The following is a 15173-nucleotide window of genomic DNA, read 5'->3' on the forward strand; positions in this document are numbered from 1 at the left end:
CTGTCTCCCTTTCTACTAGAGCATGAAACTTCTGGAAAACTTGCAACACCTGATCTTTGGTTTTCAAAATATAAACCCATAATTTTCGTGAAGCATCATCAATAAAAGTAACAAAATATTTATTACCGCCCATTGATTCAATTTCCATTGGGCCACAAACATCAGAATATACTAAATCAAGTATATTCAATTTTCTTTCAGACGATGTCTGAAATGAGACTCTATGTTGCTTACCAAATAAACAGTAGTTACAAGGTTTTACCGTTGTACCTTTGGCATAAGAAATAAGTGATTTCTTGGCAAGAATCTGCAATCTCTTCTCGCTCTATGACCCATTCTTTTGTGCCACAAATCTGCAGAAATCTCATCTTGTGCCGCGTTCAATTCACCTTGGCATATTTCTGCATTTGTCCTATACAACGTGCCATGAGCAACTCCCTTTGCAATCACCAATGATCCCTTAGTGAGTCTCCACTTTTGATTTGCAAAATAGCTCTCGTATCCATCTCGGTCTAAAGCAATTCCCGAGATCAAGTTCATCCGCAAATCAGGTACATGCCGCACATCCTTTTGAACCAATGTGCATCCAACATTTGTCTTGATAGAAATGTCACTAATCCCACAATCTTTGAGTAACTTGTGTTACCCATTCTCAGTGTGCCGAAATCACCTGCTACATATCTGCAAAAAAGATCTCTTACCGGTGTGGCATGGTAAGATGCCACTGTGTCAACCACCCATTCAGACTCTGGACCTGACAAGTGCATGCATTCCTCTTCCTCATTTATAAAGAGGACAACATTATCATTGTTTTGCACCATGGCGGTTGTGTTGTCGTCATTCTTCTGGCCACTGGTTTCACGTTTGCCCTTCCTTGGATTTAGGCAATCTCTTTTGAAGTGACCTGGTTGATCACAGTTGTAGCAATTTCTGGCTCTTGATTTGGATCGGTTCTTTGACTTCCCACGAGCTCCGAATCTACCATAGTTGTTCGAACTCCTTTGATAACTCCTGCCTCTACCTTCTGTTATGAGAGCATGTCCTTGATTTTTAGGCTTCTTTCTCATCTTCTCATTGAGTAAAAGAGCCGATGTGACATCTTTCAACTCAATAGTAGTCTTACCGTGCAGGATGGTTGTTGCCGAATTATCGTACGAAGATGGCAACGAGTTCAATAGCAAGATGGCTTTATTTTCTTCCTCGATTTTCACTCCGAGGTTGGCAAGCTGTGTGATTAGTCCGTTAAACACATTTAAATGTGACAAAAAATTCATACCTTCACCCATGTGTAGGGCGTATAACTACTTCTTCAGGTACAATTTATTTGTCAGCGTTTTGGACATGTATAGGCTTTCCAACCTTGTCCAAATTCCACGTGCAGTGTCTCCATCAATGATGTTATTTACCACATCATCTGATAAGTGCAACCTTATTGCACTAACAACTCTTTCATCCAAGTCAACCCATTCCTCAGCTTTCATGGTATCAGGCTTTTTGGCATCAGCATCTAGTACCTTGTGTAATCCTCGCTGAATGAGCAGATCCCTCATCCTTCTTTGCCATGTTGAGAAAGCGTTATCTCCGTTGAATTTTGCTACCTCGTACTTTACTCGGGACATTTTTTTAATTTTTACCGAGTATAGTACTACCAATAGTGAATAGTATTTCAGTGAATGCAGAACCTGTGCTCTGATACCAGTTGTTGGGAATAAACCCCCACAAAAATAATATTCACGGTAATAAAAGCAGAATAATAATGTAGCATCGAGATACAGTAATTAACAAGAATAAAAGAGTAACAACGACACCAAAATTTTTACGTGGAAAACCCTTTTAATAAGGGATAAAACCACGGCCCCGAGAGGAGCAACTGATATCACTATAGTAAGGAATTTTACACTTTGTAGATCCGAGTAAAATACTCCAAAGACCACTACAACACTCAAAAGAAATAACCCTCTTTTGATATTCCCACCTCACTACAATATCGCTCACTCTCTATTTTCCTCACAGACTATTTTCTTATACCCTGTCTGTGAAACCTCACTCTTTCTTTCTCTCTTTGTTGGTGTGAAGAAATGAGAGTTGAAGCTCTCCTTTTATAGCCAAAGCTTCACTCTCTAAAGCCTACAATATTTGACAATTTACACACACTTTTCACAATTCAACAAAGTTGGCTACCAAACCAAAGAAATTCAACAAGGTTGGCTACCAAACCAAACTAATTCAACAAGGTTGGCTACCAACCAAACCAAGTCAACAAGGTTGGCTACCAAACCAAAGAAAACTCTTATTAGGCACATGCCTAATACTTCTTCAATGAGATGGACATCATCAATCTCCCCCTCCAGTCTCATTCATCCAGAGGAGGTAGCACTGTCTTCTAGTTTGAGTGCATGCCGACAAGTTCTTTGCATAGCTCGAACTTGTTCCTTGGTACCACCTTGGTCAGCATATCTGCGGGATTCTCATTTGTAGAAATCTTCAAGACTTTTAGAGATTCATCATCTACCATTTCTCGAATCCAATGATATCTCACATCAATGTGTTTGGTCCTTGCATGGTACATAGAGTTCTTGCTAAGGTCTATTGCACTTTGACTGTCACAATAGACGACATACTCCTTCTGATGCAATCCAAGCTCTTGAAGGAATCGCTTGAGCCATATCATCTCCTTGCCAGTTTCTGTAGCGGCAATGTACTCTGCTTCAGTTGTACTGGACTTTATTCTCAAGATTCGAAACAGAAACTTTTGATTAAGAGGGAATGACCTTTTATTTCCACCACCACTTAGTGGTAATATAACATGCTATTACAACTGAATCTCCCGTGCTGCACTACGTAGGTCTCTAATGTATCATTGTTGACGAGCGACACCTGCTCAATCGAACAAGTAACTCTTACCTTTAACCTGTTGTGTCATTAGATGTTACAATCAGTCTCGATTCACTGAAGTATCATGATGGTAAATAGCAACAAAGAATTTACTGTTGTTCAGACAGGAAGTTCCTTTCTCTTATTTGCTTGTACAAAGAAAGAAGGAAAAAATAAAAAGGAGACAACCAATGTACATAATATGTATTTGAATTTTTGACAGGGATGTAGAAAGGATTATGTTTGTTACTAACGGTAGTTTAAAGATTTTTGCAGCAATCCATTTGTAGTACAAGAAAATTGGGAAATGTAAGATGAATTTGCCCTTCGGTTGGCAAGTAAAAAAGAAAGCACATGGCCCTATAGATAAGTTGAGGAATAATGAGAAGAGTCAGTTTGTTTGGTGTACCTAATGAACCAAAAAAAAAAGGGACCGCAGCTTTAAATCATTACAAAGGTGCTTATTGATGGTTACTTGGATAGAGATGCGTTGTCTATGCAGCATTTATTCACAATTTTTCCTTTAGTTGGAGGTTTCTTCCTACAGCTTATTATATCGCTCTCATTAGACCCTAAGTATCTGGAAATTTGGAATCAAAAGACAAAGTGTCTGTCTAGAGAATCATACACACAACAACAATAGCAACCCTAGTGTAATCCCACAAATAAGATCTGGGGAGGATAGTATATACGTAGATCTTATCCCTACATTGTGAAATTGGAGAGACTATTTTGAATAGACTTTCGGCTCAAGAAAAGTAAAATCAGAGGAAATATAATAATGAAGAAGCTTTGGAAAGACAACAAGATAATAAAAAAAACTAAAGCAAAAGAAACAAAGATCATACACATAAACTAAGGACCCGTTTGGCCATAGATTTTGCCAAAATACATTTCGATTTTTTTGGCAAATACATGTTTGGCCATATATTTTATCTACATTTTGGCAAATTCCCAAAACCCAAATCCCAAAACCAGCTCAAGAGCTGATTTTGGCCCAAAATATCACTATTATATTTTTTAAAAATTCCTCCCATACTTTTGTATTTTATAAAATAGCTCACCATTTATTATTTTGTAACAATGCTGCTTCATCTTCTCGGCCATCTGATACTGTATTATGTAGTTCATTATAAAAATAATAATTTTGTACCAAATTTATTTATGTTCAGGACTATGGTTTGCGATAATATAATGAATGTTATTGATAAAGGTTCTGTTCGGTATTTGTGATAGTATTTAGAATATGTGGGTATAAGTCATGTTTCATTTTTATTCAAAAAGAAAAAAAGTGAAATATGTTTTGAAAACTTATGTCCAAACACATTTTTATCTTCTAACCAAACTTCACTCAAATCAAAATTTTCAAAATAAATTTGAGAATCTATGGCCAAACGCGAGCTAAATTCCTTAACGACTACCTTCTTTAATATTTTTAGAACTAAAAAAAGTCAAGTATTATACTAATCTCTAACATATTAATAGTAGTATCATTATTACCAATATGACTGAAATAAAATGGGACCACTATGCGAAAAAATTATTATTACTACTTTTTTGGTATTTATCAATTTGTGGAAATGAACACGTAAGTATCTTAATTAGTCGATGCTTACAATATTGAGTAAAAGCAACAAAGTGAATGTTGAGTCCCTATTCCTTAATAGAATCTAATATTAACAATATTTTTGCTTTTGTTGTTTTCTTCCCATTTCATCTTATATAATGAGAATTTTTTTCCTCATCTTTTTATCTTTCAAATCCCATAACAAATTTGGTGCGAAAAAAGATCACATAAGAAGTGAGTAGAAAAAACTGAATAGACAACATTAACAAAAGTATTAAATTCAAATGATCACATTACTGTTTAAAATGTGATACCTTAACTAATGAAATGTCACATGAAGACTTGTTTTCTTTCATTTTGAAAAAGGAATAAATCAAAAACAAAGAGAGAAGAGACTGTTGAATGTTGACGGGATTTGGTTGGTTAGGTGATTTAACACCACTCTAATTAATTATGGGGTATTATCACTTTTAGCCTGTGCCGGAAACAATTTATATTTGATAGCCGAAAAAATATATAAAATACAGAATGTATATATATATACAAAAAGTATACATATTTAATACATTTTTCGGCTATTATTTTTACAGCTATACAGTGTCATTATCCCATTAATTATCGTGATGAGTTTAGGTGCATCTAAAGGAGTCATAATACAAACCTAATTATCTGCAAAGGTTTTTTTTCCTAAATCTATCCACAAACGACGTCGTACGACTTAACGAAAAAATTCAAAAAGTAGATTAGCAGGAAATCACCAACTTTACCAAAAGCGACAGTATAACAACTACAGTATACAGTTGTACTCAAATCGTATATGTACCACTCCATCACTATTCACTGCTACTACGCAGAATCCAATTCCAGAGAGAGAGAGAGAGAGAGAGAGAGAGAGAGTAAGAGCGAAGCGGTGGAGGGGTCCATCTTCCATAAGGTATGGATGGCTATGGCCTAATGGGCCTGCTCATTTGTTAGCAGCTGCATTCTCTTATTTCCTTTTAGCTTTCATCTCAATCTATCTTTCACCTGATTTCTGTTATTTCTCTTTAGCTCACTCTCTCTGGAATTTTTACTTTCAATTCAGCTATGCTAAGTTTGGGATCTTAAAAACAGCTTCCAATTCATCAGGTACTTCTCAGATCTGAGCTACATTTGTTCTCTAAACCCTACTCTACATTTTGTTTTCTCTTTAATTTTGCATGTCTTCAATTATCAATTTGCTTTTTTTCTTGTGGTTTTAGCTCAGATCTAGTGCACACGTTTTACTTGTTCTAAGGAGAAGTTTTTTTTTTTAATTGAATAATGCAGGATTCAGTTGAAATCCACTTTAGGTGAGCAGCTTGCTGTTTGCGATGGGGAAATCTCCGGCCAAATGGATCAAGGCTGTGCTTTTTGGCAAGAAATCATCCAAGTCTCATTTATCTAAGGTATAAGAGAATATGTCTTATTGTGTTATAATTCTACAGCATTACAGGGAATTTATGAAAATTGTACTACTTCCGTGTTTGGTTCGATCTGGTTTCAGCAATTTGGTATTTCTATTTCTTAATTAACAATCAAAGGAAAATGAGTTCAATTCCGTCTTTCTCTCTCTCACCCTACTTAGGTGTAAGTGAGAGTTGCAGTGCAAATGCATCACTCTCATGTCATGCTAAGTAGATTTTGGAAATCAGCACAGCTGCATGTCTTGCATCATTATTCCTTATTAACTCAAGTAGTTTGATGCCATTTTACAAATTTTCTCCGAAATTCTCTTTGCTGCTGAAGATTCTTTTTAATTTTGTTACTCTATGTTATTAAGTTACTTAGAGGTATCTGCTATCTTAATCTATGTTTTGTATGAAGGATGTTACGGGTGAGAAAAAATCGTCTGCAAAAGCACCATTGGGGGATCTAGCTCTGAATTCACCAGCTTTGGATCCACCTGTTCAGAATTTGGATAGCGGTGGTGAGTGTGATCAGGCTGGATTGGAAAAGGGGACAAGCACTGACTTTGCATGTGAAACCGCCTCATTATCTTCTGTGACACACGAAACAGATCCGCATGTTAAGGGGGAAATTTCCACAGATAATGCTGAGCTGGAAAGACTAGAGCATGCTGCCACCAAAGCACAAGCAGCCTTTAGGGGTTACTTGGTACTGTTTAATAGCAGAATTTACAACTTTGATCTCTAAGGAAATTTCGTACGGTCTATTAAGATTTTAATTTGATATTCAGTTCTGAACTAAGATTTGAGGTATTCACTCTAATGGATCGTGTCTCTCTAGATTGTGGAACAGTTTGAATGTGTATGCGCATAATGTCTAAAATATGTAGGAGTTTAGAGCCCTTGTTTCTGCTTAATTGAGGCAGTAGAAGTTATGTGATCATCTACAAAGACATTGCTTGTGTGGAACTAGGGTTCCTAATTATCTGCTTCTGTAAATTAATTCTGCATTAGATTTGGACCTTTTCTGTTAAGTCAAATAGTCAATTGTCATTTTTTGCAAACCAGCATAATTTCTTTACAGACCATAGCTTTAGGTAAAAACCCACTAGTTGGACTTAAAAACTGAAGAAGCTTCGATGTTTCTTCCTTTTCTAGTTTCAAAGCATGATCCACCTTTCAATTGTTCTTTTCGCTATGTCCTTATCCACTGGTAACTTTTCTCAGGCTCGTCGGGCTTTTCGAGCTCTCAAAGGCATCATAAGGCTACAAGCACTTATTCGTGGGCACTTGGTTAGGAGGCAGGCGGTTGCTACTCTACGCTGCATGCAGGCAATTGTCAGGATTCAGGCATTAGCTCGTGGCCAAAGTGCTAGACTCTTACATTCTGGAAATCAGCTGGTTAGAAAGTATAGTTTTGGAGAAGTTAAGGTAACTCTTGCAATACAATCTACGATGCTTTTCTTCCCCTTCCTTGCTTGTATTCTTGTTCCCTTTTTTTTGCCCGCTTATAAAAGCATAGGATAGATGAGGATAGATGGAGTTGGAGTTGATATTTACTAGGATAAATGAGGAGTTAGTTTGACTTCAATATTATTCTCGTAGCGAGTTTAACTAACCTGTAACTTTTTAGTGATGGAAGAAGTATAGCTCGTATAGTTTGATTGAAAAACATCAAGTCTGTATCTATATGTAAATTATCAATGCGCACAAACTATTAAAGGCGAAGAATAATGTAATTGATTTTCAAGTTTTTGGTGGTGTGTCAAACATTTGGGAAAATCCAAAAGAGGAAGTGCACATAAAATTGGACGATCCGAAAAAGGAAGTGCAGAGTAATAAGAAAGAAATTTTGGATTTGCTTACATCAAATGTTTTTTTGACTTTTATTATAATATATGACGAGTATCTGCTACTGCTTTTCTTTTCCCATTTTGTCAGCTTTGACGGATTGTAGTATCTATTTTGAACTTATTCATGTTGGTGCAAATTGTTTTGGCTGTTGACTCTCTGTTCCATGTGTTCTTTGTTTAACCAGAATCCTGAGCAGAGGCCTTCAAAACTGACAGCTAATGCATTTCCACACAAGGTATTGTTGACCTCCCTGTGCGGTTGTTAACTGACAAGTTATTGTTGTATTACAGGGTTTTCCTGTTAGGTATTGTTTCTTTTCTTCTTCTTTTTCCCCTTCTAGCCCTAGGTTGGCGTCGAGGTGAAGACCTGTGTGGCTGATAATATATTTGGTTTGAGTTAGAAAATGAAAATGTTGCTTTATCTTTTTACTTTTGGGTGGTTTTATGGTTGAAGATGGGTTAGGGAGGTGCCAAAATAGAGAAAACCACGTACAAGGAGATGGGTCTCGGAAGTTATTGAGCTTTATCTAAGACTGAGGAACCTGGAAATGTCCCCAATGTGTAGTTAAATGAGGGGGGTGAGGAAGATTAGTAAAACTGCAGGGATGCATCTTAGAAGGTCAGAAAGTCTGGTTTCTCTGATACAGGTTCAACATTCTATATATCCAGGGTGCAAAAGTGTTGCAGATTTTCGGCATCATTGGTTTCCTTTACTGCAATGTGGCTGCAGAATGACTCTTATCTGATCTGTAACATTTTGCATTTGTCTTTTGCTGAAGTTGTTCCTTTGTGCTAGTTTTTTCTGAGAAAGTTGAACAAATGTGGTAGTAAATTCATCTTTAATGCCTCAGTAGAGTGACTATGCTAGAGCTGAAGTTGCTTATCATGAAGAGAGAATGTCGATTTGAATGACGAAGCCTGACCTGTAGTATGTGTATCACAAAGATCTAATGGATATCCGTTTACTACCTAAAGTTGATGTGAATGTCAGAAAATCAGCATAGGAAGTTGGAACAGAAATCATTCCCTCCGTCTCAAAAAGAATGGCGGTGTTTAGAGTACGGGAGTCAACTCATCTAATGTTTTAGTATGATATCGAACATTTTTTAGTAATTTTGGAATATAATTTACGTATCTGGGAATTGCATGAAAAGTACTAAAATAATAATCTTTTTTAAACAAAATATTTGAACAGATCATTTAAAAACAGTTTGACTCAAATACTAATAATTCAACCATTTGGGACTGAAGTAATTCTTATTATTTTTATAATGTAAACAAAATTCTGTATTTGATGGTAATCTCCTGCTTGTTTTAGCTACTTATGGCAGTGCCAACAGCCATGCCCTTGAGCCTTCAGTATGATGCGTGTGAACCTAATTCAGCTTGGCAATGGCTTGAACGATGGTCACTATCTCGCTTTTGGGAACCACTTCCACAACCAAAGAAAGTTGTTGAAGCAAAGTCGCAGAAGAAACAGGGTAACAAGCAGAGTGTTGAAACAGAAATAGTAAGATCAAAACGAAGTGTCAAGAAGGTTCTTACATCAGCAAATGGAGATGCTTATGCCGTAAGTTCCTCTGAACCAGAAAAAGCTAAACGTAACCCAAGGAAATTCTCACATCCTCACATAGAGCCAGTGCCGGATCAGCCTCAAAACGAACTTGAGAAAGTCAAGCGCAATTTAAGAAAAGTTTCTGCAGCTTTGGCAACACCTTCTGAAAGGTCAGAAACAGAAAGTGAGAAGGTACAACAAACTCCTAATCTGGCTCAGGCTCAAGCTCAAGCTAAAACATCAAAATCCTCAGCTCCAGATGTTGAACAAATAGTGGTTAATTCTTCTGAGAAAACGGGTGATTCAGCTCCTGAAATTGAGAAATTGGCTGTAACTGAGGCTCCTTTACCTGTAGCAGTGGATGAACCAAGTAATGAACTGCTTGATCATCCTACCACTGAGCAACAGCAATTGGAGGATGTTGGGAACACTGCAAACAGCCCAGTCGTCAACGAGGAGCTTAGCTCGATGGAAGATCACACTGCCAAAGAAAGAACTAGGAGGAGGAAATCTCTTCCCACTAAGCAGGAGAATTCTGAGAATATTTCACATAATACACCAAACGTGCCTAGTTATATGGCTGCCACTCAATCTGCTAAGGCAAAGCTTAAAGCTCAAGGATCTGCTAAGGTAAGTGAAGATGGAGCTGAAAATGGTTTTGTTCGGCGTCATTCTCTACCTTCCTCTACCAATGGCAAATTCAACACATCGTCACCTCGAGTGCAAAGGCCAGTGCAAGCAAATGGAAAAGGTGGAAACAAGAACAGACCAATGTCATCCTCTAAAGATGGTAAGAAGCAATGAATAGGGACATTTTAATTACAAGTTGGTCTTGCACATTTTCTTGCTATCTGAGATGGTTGTTTTGTTTCCAATAGTGGGGTATGTAATGAAATTTCCGTAGGTTGATGTGAGTTTTCTCTCTCGGGTCTTCGTTAGTTTGTGTTGCTTTGAAATGTTTTTTTTTCATCTAAGCTGAATGAGGAATATAGTTGGGACTTTTCAGATTTGATCTTAATTAAGCCAAGAAAAGTATGTGCTTACTTTTTCAAAAGAAAAGTATGTATGTAGTACTTGTTTTTTTCAAGTAACTTATCAAAGAACTTGTTTTTCTTTAGTGATATATGGCAATTATTACTGTTTGGTCCACTTCCGTATGTAAAATTGCCTGGCATTAATGGCATCCTTCATTAACTTGCGCTCTTTAACTTCTTATAAATTGTTCTCTTAGATCATCTCATAATTGATAGTTACAAGCTCATTTACTTTCATCAACTTGAAAACTTCACTGACTCAATGATTACCTTCTGGCTCCCTCTTCAGAAAAGGTGCTCCACCCTGGTTGGAAGAGATGAGTTCAACATTGTGCTTACTCAAGGAACTTTAGTACTGCTTGTGTTGACGACATCAATTGGTTCTTCCGCTACTTTCTGTAGAACTTTAAACTGCAAATTCCAAATAACTGTTGTTTGATATGATATCATAGCATATTTCGTGTTTCTATTAGTATTGCTGGGGCTGTTTGCAGGGATTGTATAGTTGGTTGTAGACCTGGAGACTGTTTTGTTTAACAGGATTCTTGTGATATATTCTTTATCTTTTTTTTTTTCAATTCTTTTATTGGCACTATTAGCCCCATATGCTTTGACATAGTATCTCCGGAGAAGAACATTTGGCTGTCATCTGTCTCGTAAAGTTTTGCTTTGTTATTTAATGTGATTCTTATGGGACACAAGTATTACCTCTGCATAAGTTATAACCTACACAGAAGAGGGTATAAACACTCCAATTTCTATTCATATCAATGTATGATACTGCCTCGGAAAATATTCCAATCTTATACAGAGCAAAACCAAGATTCCACGACTTAAAAGGTAGAACAATGCAGCCCGCTAGTGATACTATCCGCTCTGGTCTTAGGCCCTCACGAGTTTAAAATGCGTTACTAGAGTCTAAGACTTGTTAACTTATATACCCAGTATCTCTTGTATTTTGCCGATGCGGGTATGGGGTGTTACATACATCCCTTATGGACTCGGGGATTTGCTTAAACTCAGTTGGACTCTGATCCACTATCGGCAAAGTTGACACAAGAGTTGCTCTGATACCATCTGTAACAGTCCAGTCCGCTAGTGATATTGTCTGCTTTGGGCCTTGGTCTTCACGGGTTTAAAACACGTCACTAGGATCTAAGGCTTGTTAACTTATATACCCAGCATATCTCTTGTATTTTGCCGTTGTCGTTGTCGATATAGGTCTTTGTCTAAAGTTTGGGGTATTACAGATCCATTCCTGTGGGGTGTTGTAGATCCATTCCTGTCAAATGTGCCAATTACTCGCACAAATGGTCATAGATGGTGACTCATCTTGTCAAATGTGCCAATTACTCGCACAATTGGTCATAGATGGTGACTCCACTCATATTTACCAACAACATTATTGTTCTTTTCTCATTATTCTGTTCATGTTTAAACACAAGTCTGCCATGACTTATCAATCTGCTAATAAGTAATTGGTGGTTAATATGGCTAAAATGAAGCTCATTAATATGGATATGCATTGAAGTTGGCCAAAAGTAGTAACGACAATAAGGATTGAAATTGTGCACTAGCCAGCCAGTTTTTATGTGAGAATGAACAGTCAAAATAAAACTATCAGAAATGCAATTAATGGTAAGGAAGTAATTGCCATTCAAAATCAGAAACTGCTTCTCCTTAAATAATAACCTGACAACACTTAAATTCAGAAACGACTTCCCTCCTTAAATAGCTAAATCCTGCTTCTCCTTCAATAATTTTCTTTAACTGTTCAAAAAAATTCAAGAGAAAACACAGTAAGGAAGGCAAAGTGCTAAGAAGACACAGTCGTTTAAAAATTTAGGTTATTTTCAGTATTCACTTGTGTTCTATTTGAATCTCTTTTTGCTCAAGTATTTCTAAATTAATTATCTAAATTTTTTTCCATAGCTCAAGAAAGATTACGTAATGCAATCCAAATCTTCATATCGACCATGAGGTTCTGTATATCTTGAAGTTGAAGGTATTCTGTTTACAAGTCAACACAAACGGCTACTTCTGCATGTAATAATAACTAGTACTAATACTCATCATTGTCGATTTTCTACGGATTTATCCAATTTCCACACAGATTAATGGTTGACGAGTTCTATTTTGTGCAAATGCAGTTAAAAATCTTTTCCACAATAAGGCCATAGGATATTAGAAGAGTGCATATATTCAAGCTATCAATAAGGCACTCTATCTAAGTCTCAAAAACACTGGAGTTGATTATGTCTTCAAAGGTTAGTAGTTTGTTGATATGTTTGTTCATTCTTCATCTGTGGGCTGTTGGTAGTGTTACTGGGCGCAAGATAGGGATATATGAGATCAAGAAAGGAGATTTCTCTGTTAAAGTCACTAATTATGGTGCTAGAATCATCTCTGTTCTTGTTCCTGATAAGAATGGTACGTCTGCCTTTTACCTTAATCAATCCCATATTTTGGAAAATATGTTCCTATTTTAACATCTGTTCTTGTTTTCTGCTATTCCTCTGAGAAATCAGTCCTATCTTGTCTTGCTCCCTTCCAGGAAAAATAGATGATGTTGTTCTTGGATATGACACCATCAAGGAATACAAGGTTAGTTCACTTTGTTTCATTTGAATGGATCTATTTGAATTTGCTCTTAACATGATTTGATATTGTCCGTTTTCGGCCAAACAAGCACGATTTTCTCCAAAATGCCTCGCATCATTAAGAGTATCATTACACGTTATATGTAGTTTTTCTTATCAGCTTTTAATGTGAGACTTTATTTGCACACTCAATATTTAGGTCTGATGGACTATCTCAAAGGATACCAAAACCAACATTTCAAAAGCTCATTTTAACAAGTTTCACATGTGAATTCTCGAGTCGGGTTACACATGATGGAGGATTGTGAACTTAATAATGTCACATTCTAAGTTAATAAGGGCATAAAATGTGTTCAGTTTTGAAATTTTTTCCAAGAATGAGAATATGGAATTAGCCTCCTGATATTTTTCAAATCTTCATATTCATAAACAAATAGAAAGTACCTTTGTGCAGAATGATACAAATTATTTTGGAGCAATAGTTGGAAGAGTTGCTAACCGGATTGGTGGTGCTCAATTTACTTTGAATGGAACCCTTTATAAGCTCATCGCTAATAATGGCAATAACACATTGCATGGTACCCCTTTACTTGCTTTCTCTTCAACTTTTACTTCCATTTACACAAATTTGCTCTCTTTTCCTGATGCAAAATTTGATATATACAGGCGGCCCTAAAGGATTTAGCCATGTTGTCTGGAAGGTGAGCAAACATGAACGACATGGTTCACATCCTCACATAACTTTAACCTTCCGTAGTGCTGATGGTGAAGAAGGCGAGTCTTGGTTTAGTACTGATACCACACTGCAAATATAACTTTCAATGTTGAAGAATCCTATAAATAACCAAATCCATTGCTTTCTTTTGTAGGATTTCCTGGCGATCTTCGTGTTTCTGTTACTTATGCATTGAAAGATCCTTACAAGCTTAGTGTGGTAATGAAGGCAAAAGATCGGAACAAGGCCACCCCTGTTAACTTGGCTCAACACACTTATTGGAACATTGGTGGACACAACAGTGGCGATATCTTGTCCAACGTTATTCAAATCTTTGCATCACACATCACACCAGTAGACGAACATCTCATTCCTACAGGCGAAATCACCTCTGTCAAGAACACGCCATACGACTTCCTCAAACCACGTAAAGTTGGGAGCAGGATTAACAAACACCAAAATGGATATGACATCAACTATGTACTTGACAGCAGTAAGAAAATGAAGCCCGTGGCAATAGTATATGATAAGAAGTCAGGAAGAGTGATGCTTGTACAAGCATCTGCACCTGGTGTACAATTCTTCACTGCAAACTCTCTCATTAAGAAGGGGAAAGGTGGATATGTATATCAGCCTCATGCAGCTTTGTGTTTGGAGACTCAAGGATTTCCGGATGCTGTCAATCATCCAAATTTCCCATCGACAATTGTGACTCCGAGAAAGACATACGTTCACAAGATGCTGTATACTTTCGTGAAATACTAGAACGCTTATAACATTAATCTTTTCCACCATTGCTGATGTCTTTTGCATCTTCTGCATAAATTGATATTTCTGTCAGGGTTATATGTTCTTTGAGAAAAATAAACACTTATTGGTCCCTAATTTTAATTAATGTAACTCTTATCTGTCTTTGCTAAGCGGATCATGCAATGCTGATCACTTGTTGGTCCCTAATTTAAATTAATGTAGTCATTTGACCCCCTAAAAGAAATGAACGGTTTGACAATACTTAATTTCTTCATGTAAAATGTTTATGAGATTGCAACGGATTTGGATAGTTTATACCTTGAATGAACATTGAACTCCACTAAAAGCAGTGGCGAAGCCAGAAATTTCCCGAAGAGTGATCAAACTTGAAAGAAGAGAAAAATTTTCTCTGACAAAGGTTGTTCAATATATGTTATATACCTCTAAAACTTACTAATATTTTACTTATATATTCAATGTAATTTTTCGACGAAGGTGGTCAATTGACCCTCCTTAACCCAACATAGCTTCGCCCATGACTAGAAGGACTAGAATATGAAATACACATGATTTTTTTAAAAGTGTGGTTAGAGGGACAAATTGAGAGCTAAACATACTACCTCGGGGTATTTAAAAAACAATTTAACCTATATATACTCTAACAAAGTAAAATTTTTTCATCTTGTAGTTGGTAATTAATTTCACTTACAGTCGGTTATACTATAACAATAATAACAATAATATAACAATACTATAACAATAATAACATATCCAGTATTATCCCACACCGTGGGGTTT

The 15173-nt window shown here is 36.6% G+C and overlaps 2 protein-coding genes across 3 annotated transcripts; both read left to right on the forward strand.

Annotated features, from left to right (window-relative positions):
• Positions 1-5254: 5254 nt before the first annotated feature.
• On the forward strand, positions 5255-10863 carry LOC104228652 (protein IQ-DOMAIN 31-like). 2 transcript variants are annotated; one of them, XM_070167665.1, is made up of 8 exons: positions 5255-5375; positions 5526-5569; positions 5750-5868; positions 6287-6577; positions 7096-7299; positions 7907-7957; positions 9040-10066; positions 10600-10863. In XM_070167665.1, the coding sequence occupies exons 3-8, from the start codon at positions 5794-5796 to the stop codon at positions 10629-10631; spliced, it is 1680 nt and encodes a 559-aa protein (XP_070023766.1). In that variant the 5' UTR covers positions 5255-5375; positions 5526-5569; positions 5750-5793; the 3' UTR covers positions 10632-10863. The 2 variants fall into 2 exon arrangements, with proteins under 2 accessions (XP_070023766.1, XP_009779448.1); XM_009781146.2 differs by having other exon boundaries at positions 5260-5375; positions 5492-5569.
• Positions 10864-10997: 134 nt separating this feature from the next.
• Positions 10998-14516, forward strand: LOC104228653 (uncharacterized). Its single transcript, XM_009781148.2, has 7 exons — positions 10998-12156; positions 12243-12356; positions 12461-12740; positions 12865-12914; positions 13365-13488; positions 13577-13684; positions 13780-14516. Exons 3-7 carry the CDS (start codon positions 12566-12568, stop codon positions 14388-14390), a joined length of 1068 nt encoding a protein of 355 aa, XP_009779450.1. The 5' UTR covers positions 10998-12156; positions 12243-12356; positions 12461-12565; the 3' UTR covers positions 14391-14516.
• Positions 14517-15173: the final 657 nt, after the last annotated feature.

Source organism: Nicotiana sylvestris, chromosome 2 (genome assembly GCF_000393655.2).
Source record: "Nicotiana sylvestris chromosome 2, ASM39365v2, whole genome shotgun sequence".
NCBI lineage: Eukaryota > Viridiplantae > Streptophyta > Magnoliopsida > Solanales > Solanaceae > Nicotiana > Nicotiana sylvestris.